Source organism: Nymphalis io, chromosome 19 (genome assembly GCF_905147045.1).
Source record: "Nymphalis io chromosome 19, ilAglIoxx1.1, whole genome shotgun sequence".
In the NCBI taxonomy this organism is placed as follows: Eukaryota; Metazoa; Arthropoda; class Insecta; order Lepidoptera; family Nymphalidae; genus Nymphalis; species Nymphalis io.
The window spans coordinates 8,856,051-8,867,787 of record NC_065906.1 but is presented as its reverse complement, the minus strand read 5'-3'; the positions used below and the strand labels follow the sequence as shown (position 1 = coordinate 8,867,787).

Below are 11,737 nucleotides of genomic sequence, written 5' to 3'. Positions count from 1 at the left end.
TTTATGTTATAGGCAAAGCAACTGGTACACCTGATGGTAAGTGGTCACCACCATAGACATTGGCGATGTAAGAAATAATAAAGATTCCTTCCATCGCCAATGCGCCACCAACCTTGGGAACTGAGATGTTATGTCCCTTGTGCTTGTAGTTACACTGGCTCACTCACTCTTCAAGCCGGAACGCAACAATACTAAGCATTGCTGCTTAGCGGCAGACTATCTGATGATTGGATGTTACCCACCGATCCGGGCCTTCACAAAGCCCTACCACAAGGTAACATTTACAATTTCTGAAACACTAGAACACCACATATTCATACCAGACCCTATTATCCCTATTATATTATACGTAGCAATCTGATCCATAGATAGCAAGCCGATGTTAGCTTTTATATATAATCAAATTCTATGAATCAACCAGTAACCAGGGATGTCAGTTTTATAAATGAATATATTGTCTATTTAGTTAACGTGTAATATTTTGCTTAGAAATAATTGATACTACGACACTTATGATAAAAAGATCAATAAAAAAATCGACATTGACACTTATTGTTAAAATAATAAAGAAAAAAAAATAGCTTGATATCAGATCATACATTGTTGTTTACACAACTGCGCTGCTGGCCATCTGGTTGACACCACACGTTCCGTCGCCACGATAAACGCGGTAGTAACCCTGCTCCCCCCACGACTTACCCCACGAATTCTTTACGATCCAGTAGGGAAGAGTTTTGTGGAACAGAGGATAATCTGAAGAGAGCAAAATACATAAAGTTTATAGAACACGAAAGAAAAATATTTTTGATATACAGTAACAGCCTGTAAATTTCCCACTGCTGGGCTAAGGCCTCCTCTCCCTTTTTTTTTTGAGGAGAAGGTTTGGAGCTTATTCCACCACGCTGCTCCAGTGCGGGTTGGTGGAATACACATGTGGCAGAATTTCGATGAAATTAGACACATGCAGGTTTCCTCACGATGTTTTCCTTCACCGAAAAGCACGAGATGAATTATAAACAGAAATTAAGCACATGTAAATTCAGAGGTGCTTGCCCGGGTTTGAACCCACGTTCACGCGTGAATCTTAACCGATGTTAAGATTCACGCGTTCTTACCACTGGGCCATCTCGGCTTTTTGATATGATTTATCCCATATATTATTATAAATATTTAATTACAAAAAGCTTTTCATTTCATTTCTTGTAACTCATCTTAAGGAATATATAAACGTGTATAAGGAATATACATACATAGGCTTGGAATGTTTTTAAAAATCATTGATATTATTATGCAGAAAAACGAAATTTTGTTAACCGGTCCGTTTATATTTTATTAAACTTGTAAATAATTCTAAAATGCTTCCTTCAATACATTGATATTGAAATTTTAGTAATTCGGTTACAAACTAGAATAATATTTAAAGCTCTCAAAAATTTTAAAGAAGAGTTATATGGAGGAAAAGTTTTGAATTTTTTAAATATATTTGGCGATATTAAAACAAATGGTTTTTTTTTACCTTTTACGCCGTATCCCACAATGAGGACACCGTGATCCAAATTCGACGGACTGCAAAGAACCTTCCATGGGTGAGAAACGCCGCCCACATAGAACTGCATCGCGTTCGCATTTATACCTGCAAATATTAATATTAATAATATTTTAGAGTACTATTTTTTTCGTTCTATTTAATGACCGAACACGAATTTGCTGTGCTGAAATTTGGTTCCAATGTTGGTGGGACATTGGCTGTCTGTTATATACTTTTATGAGGATATAAAATAAAAACTTATTCATTGAATAAACGTAAAAAAATGTCTATGCAATTTTAAATCGATTCATTCTTCGTCAAACATTTTTAGCATTACAGTTCGATAAACATTAATTTCACAATTATAACATTAACGAGATTACATAGATAAATAATATTTATTTATAGTAGATTATACTGCGATATACATATAGTAATGTTGGAAATGAACTCACCAATGGAAATAGGGCCGTTCTGAACAAGCCACTTGGCCATGTCAGTCTCGTTGGACGTTATGTTGACTGCGCTCGTGATCCTCACTTTTGATAGTGTTTTGTTGAAGGCACACTTGTCATTTTCACCTTCATATGGATAGTCGTTCTCTGTTTCTAAGCCGCCGAGTTGTTCTATTGCTCTATAAAAAGAATTTTGGTACTTTTCACACGGTCTATATTAGCTTCAATTATACCTCTTATACGCTTCACCTTACGAGAAAATAAACGTCTGTATCTAGTGTACAGTACTCAAGTTGTACCCTTAAATCGTTAACCAACTTCTAATAGCCGTTACGATTTGTAACATGAGATCAGTCCATTCGAAGGCAGGGACATTTTTTTTTATGTTACGAAAGCATAGCCGATCTGCTAAATAGTAAAGTTACTAAAATATATTTTAATACATGAACTAAATATATATATTTATTCATCAAAAGTAAAAAAAAGGTTACGGCAATAATTATATTAGTGTTTTCATTTCATTTCCTTTATAATTAACTAACCGTTGTTCTATAATAAAATCGAAGTGTCAATAACATGCAGGATGCATTTATATATAACTGCCACATTCAGTAACAATCCGCTGCGGATGCCAAGCGGATGTTATCATATTTTAAAACTTCATTCCGACGGACGTAATTGAATTCTTGCAATTAATCAAACAGAATCGTTTGCGAATCTGTAAATAATATTAATCACGTTGTTTTTCCACTCAGCACCGTTCATTGTTTAATAATAGCGTGCGAATTTACGACATTTTTATTGTATTGTTTAATTCAAAAGAGGAAAACAATTGAAAAACTAACTGAATTAACGCAAAAATATAAAAATCTAACGACTTATAAAATCATTTCATCTGTGTCATTAATCATTTTATAACTTATTGTGGGTATGGCTTAGCATGGGTAATGAAATGGTTACTGGAAATTTTAACTTTAAAAGGGGTAAATGGGAATGGAACTTTGTATGGATTATACTCGTACGAAGTCAAATCAGTAAATAGATATAGAGGTTTCCTGTACGGAGGTTCTTTGATTAGGACGGGGAATCCCATGCCTCAGAAAGCAGGTAAATCAATCGGTCCCTTACCTAGTCTCTCTCTCTCTCCGCTCGTATCGAATCATCTTTATCATCATCATCATAAATTTTACGTTTAAAATTGACTGACATGTGTTTAAACACGTCGCTTAAAATATGATAATAAGGATAAACATATTCATAGCAAATTATGCAACAAAAACAAATGAAAATTCATTAAATTAACCTCATAATACGAAAGATAAGCTACCAGTCCTAATAAATGTTACGTAAACATTATTATTTTCCTTGTTATGAATGATTAATTACAAAATTGAGAAGTTAAAAGAACAAGGTCATTTTCAAAATCAATCAAAAAGGGGAAGTCCAAAAATAATCTAGTTTATTAATTAATATTTAAATAACTTTATATACAAATAACTAATGCCGGGTATTTTTTGCAATACCTTCTTTTGTAAAAATTGAAGTGTCAAAAACAGCTGTACAAATATTTAACTCAATCGTATGAATAATATATACACAATGAATTCATTCTTTAATACATTATTGGTAACAAAAATATGGGATATATTTATTCCAAAGATAGGAATAATGATATTCAACTGGACACCTTGTTATTACAATTAAACAACAAAACAAAGGCCAAAAAAACGCCGTAATTGATTTTTAGATTTGACATGATGTGTGACCTTATTAGCAAAATCGTAAACTATGTGTAATTTTATTTATTACAATGTGTTATGTAACACATAGTATGTTATGTACATATTGTAGCTTCTGCGCTGCTTATGTATATAAACTTGTAACTACGCCAAATCTCTCCTCCGTGCTCACAATATCCTTAAAAACGTTTGCAAGACGTTTGCACACCTATACAAAGATTTTCTTTCACGTATTAATATATACATTTACTTGTCTGAGGGAGAGTATTTGATTATGTAAGCAGATGCCACGCTTGCCACGAAGTTATAAGATTAAAGCTTATGTATATTAAAAAAATCATTAATAGACGGCACGTTGTAAAACAGCATTACACGGCAGTATATTAGTGACAGAAAACCATCGAATTAAAAAAAGTGCAATCTAGTTAATACGAGATGTCTATAAATATATGAATGGTAATACTTTTAATAAGAAACTATCTTAGGAATAAAAATGATTTTAAATTTTAGGAAAAAAAAAACCTGCAATAAAAATAATAAGCAAAGCACTAAATGCAAATAGGTCTTATTCTAACAGTATATTAAGCTGATAATAAACTAAGTTGGTGAGAATTTGTAGACTTATAAACAATCACTGTATTGGTCCAAACTGGTATTCTAATCTATACCTCGGAATCTGCAACCGTATTATCTAGCCACTACACCTAGGCTGTGGCAGGTTAGAAATGTTCTTACCGATATGCGTTGTCTGGAAGACCGCCGTTGCACCCTTCGTCTAACTTGTCACAATCGACGAGCTCCTGTTCCGAAAGCGACACCAGCTCGCCCGTTTGAATTTTCCACTGACCTTCTATATTACCTGCAAGTAAAAGTATGACGTTGTCTTTATCTTATATGTCACAGAATAATCTTTAGATTCTGAAAGTTACTTTCAATTAGTATTAAGTTGTTATATTTGCCGCGTGCAACACAAGATGGATCGGTTAAAAACAATAGTAATGTTAAACAGTAATATACCTGTCACACTAAATGCCCAACAACTGCCACATGAACCTTGATCTTTAACTTCAGTGACTGCATTGTACTGCCTCCAATCAAACAAGGCCGGAAGATGCACCTGAGGAATCTCAGCCTTCCTCATCGGTATTTGATTATGGTCTCGAAGACTCGGTTTCAATCCCATATATTTTTGTCCGAACTCCTCGTAGGTTAAATCGGCAAATCTTGTAACGGCATATCTAGCGGTTCCTCTTTCATGAGTGTTGAAATCATGAATTTTCTTCACATTATCTTTAAATATGCTGAACCTTTTGAGCATTTCGTTGTGATCATTTATATAATCGGGCCTGTATGTAGCCAGAAAATCGGAAAACAAATGTTCCGCTTGTATGCTTCGGTATAGTTCAGTCGTAGCGCCATCTTGATAATCGCAAGTCACGCGATAAATAGGCGGCCGGTCAGTCCAAGTTCGCAACCAAACATTTACACGACAAAACTTATTTAAGCCCATATCATTGACCAATTTGCAGTCATCTTTAATGCTTAATGCCAAACAGTCCGTATACCCAACTTCGATCTTCATTCTATAATGAAGACCAGCAATTTCTTGTTTTTCTAATGAATATACTCTTACAACTTTTTGTCTTCTTGGACTTGGGTACTTCGCTTCGATATGCTTTAGAGCCTCGTTTGCCAATTGCATAGCATTCTCGGTACTCTCGAACTCAACATGCGATTCGAGAGGCGTTTCATCGTCCTCACAACTGACGTCAATCTGTCTGCCATTTTCCAACCAAAGTCGCTCCCAAACGTGCGAAATGCAATGTCGCCGGGGTAAGTGTTCTATGAATTCACATGTTGTGATATTATCGACCCATTCGTACTTTAGACAATTTGTGTAACCCACATCGAAATCTATAGTAGTAAGCTTTCCGGTAGTAATTTTGTTTGAAAAGCTATTAATTTGCATAACTCTTTGTTTATATTTATTTATTGAAGACATTTCTAGCTTTTCTAATGACTCTTTTACAAAATGTTGTATAGTTTTATCATCAGACGTTATATTCTTGAATTCTAAAGATCGCTTATCGCGATACTGTTTCTCTTGATTACAATGTGTAGTGATTTTTCCAATTTTTTTACTATTTGATTTCATCCACACATATGAGGTACATATCTTTGGCGTTTTAGATACATCTACATAACACTCGTTAGGGTTTTGCTCAAAATCAACATGTTTCGAACAATTTAATGAAGTAACTACGAAAGACACTTTCATAGGAGTGTTGGAATCTAAGCTAGGTATAACGTGCGGTTCGCCGCTGTGAATCAATTTGTTTTGAATCTTAGGTGACTTTTCCAACTCCTTTAAAGATCGCCTTATAATTTCTGGTATCGATATACCTGTGACTTTTTTGAAATCTGCTTCATCATCACACACTACACTAATGCTTTCCACGACTAATTCATCATCAGGCGATGGTCGCAAGTCAACAAAACATAGTCTATGATACATTCCCGATAACTCTTCACAACCAGCTAAGTGCATTTCATCTTGATGTCGTAAGCAGAAAGTATATGCAGTTTCTATATACATTTTTATCGTATTTACACCTCTATTCATATGGCTTCGAGTAGAATGAATAGTTATAAGCTTTTGTAAATTGTTTGTATCAGACTTATCATTAATTTGATTTATAGCGCGATCCACATAGTAATACATAGTGTCCTCGTCGATATCATTTTCACCTGAATCTATTTGTCTCTTTGTTCTTTTATTATCATATAAATCGTCTCTTTTAACATTTTTTGTATACACTTTTTTACAAGTTACATTTATCTCTTTGTCTGATTTTAACCATGGTCTATTCCATACTTCCGATTCACAGCGTAGTACGGTTTGAGGTTTTAGCAAACTGCAGTCGTCTATTAGATTTGGGCCATCAGTAAGTAAGCACTTTGTTGGTGATATTGAGAATTCTAGCTTTGTAAGAACACCTTCTACCATTTGTTCGGTTACATGATGTATTTTAACAATTTTATGTAAATATTTCGCGTTATTTAATTGCTGGTATTTTTCTAGAGACTGTTCAGCTAATTGTTTATACTCTTTATTATCTATATTTTTTTCTTCTGGAGCTCCCAAGCGGATGCTGCGTTTATTTCTATCATTTTCATATTTATCAGAAACTTGTTCATCACTGAAAATTTCATTACAATGTACATCAATTTCCTTGCTTCCTTTCCAAGGACGATCCCAAATTTTTGAATGACAGTAAAAGGTGTTATCTGTATTGCATTTGGATGTTTTTGTGGTACATGATACAGGTGTAGCCATAAAATCTATTTTATAAATTATTCCTGAAACCAGATGTTCAATTACCTGTTTTACGGTTATATTATGTTTTGCTTTTATTTTATGAACACTTTGATATTTCTTTAATGACTCTTCAGCCAATAATTTGTACTTTTCATTATTAGGATTCTTTTTTTTTGGAGCTCCCGTTAATGCTCGTTTACGTTTAATATGTGGCTTATTTACATCTTCTTTGTTTTGAGTACCAAAATTATCTGTGTCTTGTCTTGGATTCAAAACATCAACCTCAGAAGCTATATACCGTTTTTTTCTGGATTCACTACCTAAACCATCACAATTTACTTTATACTCAGTCTTCTTCAACCAAGGCCGTTGCCATATTTCTGAATGACAGATATGTTTTTGATTTTGGTTATTTTTATTGGTTATTTGAAAATACATTTTTATTAACTCTCCAGCTACCACTTGCTTTGTAACATTTTCAACTTTTACAACTATATACTCATTACCAATACTTTGTGCTTGTAAAAACTTTTCCAATGATTTATCAGCTAGCAATTTATATTGTGGTGCAGTAGGATCTGTTTCTTGAGGTGCCCCTACATACAATGATCTTTTTTTAACAAATTTATGACTGGTTTTTTCTATAGTGTCATCACACTCGACCTTTATTTGTTTACCGTCTTCTAACCAAGGACGATCCCATGTTTGCACTTGACACTTTCGTAATGGTTCATTATCTAATAATTCACAAGTATTCAAATCAACTTTATATACATTAGTACATTTTGTGTAACCCACAGCAAACTTTACTTCAGTCAACAATCCTCCTATAAGCTGAGTTGTCACAGAAATAATCTCTACAACCTTTTGCTTATTGTTCCTATTCGAATTGACATCTAAATATTGCAAGGCATCTTGCACCATGTCAAATACTTTTGGATCATTTAAGCCCTTTATTTCATTTGATTTTTTCTTTTTAGTAAATCTTTCATCAATAGGCCTTTGAGTACATAGATATGTCAATTTTGTCTCTTTTAACCAATGTCTTTCATGTACAGTTATTTCGCATATATTGGAATCCATACTTTGTATTACTGTGCAATTTTTTCTATTCTCATATGGAATTGTTTTATTGCAATCAGTATATACAAGATTTATGATTATTTTCGTTAGCCTACCTGAAGCTTGTTGTGTACTAGCTTCTAATATTTCTTCGATTTTCATTGCATTCGGATGCAATGACTCTTTTTCGATTTTTTTTACTGAGTCCTTAGTAAGTTTTAATAGAACGGGATCATTTAATGGAATACTTTCTGGATTGCTGAGCGGTATTTTTTTCTTTTTCTCATCATGACAAAATGCACTTAAAATTTGAGGTGTACTTTGATCAAAAACTTCAATTACACCATTGCATATTTTAGTTACCTCATTATTACTGTCACAATCTACTTTGTCACAAGGAATTGCAACACGTGCTTGGATATAAAAAAAATGTTGGAAATTTTCATATTCTTCTTCTGCAGTAATAATTTCTTTGAGGATTCTTGTTTTTACTTCTAAATCCATCTCATTAATGTAATCTACCAAATTCTGTGCTAATTTATATAAATATTGTGCATTGTTGACATTATCCTTAATCTTATGGATCTTTTCAGCGAGAGACATAATTTTTAAATCATGGTCGTAACTTCTTTTATTCCTTACAATATCATAGTGATTACCATCGAAACCAGCAGAGTTGAAAAAATTTATCAACTCATCTATTGCTTTTTTCTTATCTTCATTTAAAAGAGTAGTCTTTTCTTGATTCTCGGGTGGTTTCTGTGGAGCTGAATTGTCACTGTATTGCCTCACTGTCTCCATAGTAGAAACATGGTGTGTATTCTCATCACCTGTGTTTGGTGATTTTATTGTTTCACTGAGTTCACTTACAGTTGTGTCATGAAATTTAGAATGAGGAATTATTTGTTCTTCCAAATTTTTCATTTCATTATCAGTTAACGTTTTTTCTTGTTGCGGCTGCATTTGTACATCTGTGTTATGAATTGCTTTAAGAATTTCATCCACGGATCCTGTATTTGCAATATTGTCATTATTATTAGGTTTTGGGGTACCATCATCACTTTCATTTTTATTTACAGGTAGATTAATATCATTATTTCTATTATTGTCATCATTGTTTGGTATATATTCTCCCTCATCTCCAAACAGCCATTCCTCTGTACAGTTATTCGATAAAACAGTTCTATACTTAGAACCATCACGCATTCTTATCCAACTTTTTTCTTTTACTGTTACCTTACATGGTTTAATTTCGACACATTCATTTTTTGGTGGTGAGCATTTATTGAAACTAACTTGAAGTGTTAAGATATATCGGACACCATTGACAACCTGTAATAAAATATAATTATTAATAAATATAGTAAGTTGATTGCTGTAGAACATATATTATAAATATATATCTACTAACTAACTTACTTGCACTTGTCTTTCCACATCGAGCACAGAGTCAAGTGAGTGCTTGACACTAGGCTCATGTTTATCTAATTGCTTGATAGCGAGAGCAGCAAGGTCATTGACTCCAGGTGCTTCAATGTTCACATGACTTGAGCATCCTATACAGGAACCACCAAACTGTTTTCTAGGTATTGCTACAAACTGCTCACCAGATGTAATCTGATAGTAAAAAAAGATAATGGCAATGAGATTTTATTAATTTTTAAATTTATATAAATTTATATCAAGGTATTTCGAATTCAATAATATAAACATTTTATGGCAGCATTTGTAGCAATTTTGACTTGATAACAATACAAAAGGATATTTTTGTCAATTTAATAATTAATTTGAAATATTTTACCCCAATATTCGATTGGACTTCATTATCCAGATGCACAGGTTCATGGGCAGTGGGAAGTTCTATTTGTGTAGTTTGATCAATTTCCTGCTGATCATCTTCAGTGGACTTTTGCTCTGTTATCTGATCAAGGTTTTCACAGTGATATTCATTATTCTGTACACTTATACCAATTTCGTTCAAGTCTTGTATAGTTGCAGAACATTTTAAGTATCTTGAAGAATCAAAGTCATGATTATCTGTGGCTTTCAATTTGATTTCAATATAATAACTTTCACTATCATCATTCTAGAACAAAATAATTTTAATGTTTATAGATATATATATAGTATATAGTTTATTACATAGTTTGTTACAAGTTGTAACAATTTTTCTTGTCTTACAATTTTTTAAAATCAGTTTTAAGGTATTTTTTTTATATTAAGTGCTTCAAGGTTACAAGAAGTTATTTGCCTGATAATGTTGTAAAACATTAACATTTTGATATCATATAAAATAAAATTTTATATTCATAATTATAAGTAACCAATGACCATACGATAATAAAAACAGGGGTCTCCCTTACGATAACCTTAAGCAAAAAAACGTATTCTATTGTTGTTGCACTTACCGTTTTTTGCGCATTAATAATAGCACCATCTTCGTAAGTGTACGGCTGGTTTGGTAAGTTATTTAGGTAATCCACAAAACCATTTAAAAATTTATCCTTTCTTTCGAGGTCTAATTCGGCTAAACAAACAGATAATAGAAAATACACATTTATCGTAAACGCAAATTTTAACCACCGCATGACGTATTATTCAGGCGATATCATAGCTGAACACACAAAAACGGAATGAAGAAAAGACTATGTCACTACGACTTATTTAAAATAGTGAATGATTCAACAAAACCGCAGTGATCACTGATCATAACAATCACCTAACAAGACATTAACAAAATAATATGAATTTTGTATTGACATTGACATAAAACTTTGACTTATAATATCTTTATAATACTTTATTAATAAAAAATGCATGGGATATAATTCTTATTTTACTTTTTAACCTTTATTAATTAATGTTTAATTAATTTAAACATTAATTTAAAGGCTTATATCAATTACGTAAAAAAATTTATGTCATTAGATAAACCGCAAATGTATTCATTATTTAAAACAGTTTAAACAACATTATTATTTAATAAAAGACATATATGTAAGGGTTAAAGACATATATTTACTGGTGGTAGTGCTTTGTGCAAGCTCGTCTGGGTAGGTACCACCCACTCATCAGATATTCTACCGCAAAACAGCAATACTTGATATTGTTGTGTTCCGGTTTGAAGGGTGAGTGAGCCAGTGTAATTATAGGCACAAGGGACATAAAATCTTAGTTCCCAAGGTTGGTGGCGCATTGGATATGTAAGCGATGGTTAACATTTCTTACAATGCCAATGTCTAAGAGCGTTGGTGACCACTTACCATCAGGTGGCCCATATGCTCGTCCGCCTTCCTATTCTATAAAAAAAAGGGTGTAGTCTGGTTTAAAGGTTAGACCAGTATAACTGAAAAAAATATGAAATAAAATTCGAGACAACATTTTTAATGAAAATATTAACTGTGTCATTTTTTTAATATAATCTTAACAACAATCGGCTCCTTCAAATTTCAACACCAGTAGCGCCATCTAAATAGCATACAATTTGATGGACACTTTTGATATACAAAGATACTTCAAACCCCTACCTACACTCCATATTTCAGAACTTGACAAATTCTTGACAATTCACATTTTTGACGATTCACCATTAAAAGACACTGACAATACTGACATTTGACAAGCTGTTGGAATT

General features: G+C 32.8%; 1 protein-coding gene across 1 annotated transcript; it reads right to left on the bottom strand.

Annotated features, from left to right (window-relative positions):
- LOC126776083 (uncharacterized) lies at positions 1-10,815 on the bottom strand. Its single transcript, XM_050498357.1, has 8 exons — positions 10,512-10,815; positions 9,905-10,189; positions 9,523-9,720; positions 4,740-9,435; positions 4,458-4,581; positions 1,984-2,162; positions 1,517-1,633; positions 1-753 (listed from the first exon to the last, which is right to left on the bottom strand). Exons 1-8 carry the CDS (start codon positions 10,689-10,691, stop codon positions 608-610), a joined length of 5,925 nt encoding a protein of 1,974 aa, XP_050354314.1. The 5' UTR covers positions 10,692-10,815; the 3' UTR covers positions 1-607.
- Between the last annotated feature and the right edge of the window lie 922 nt (positions 10,816-11,737).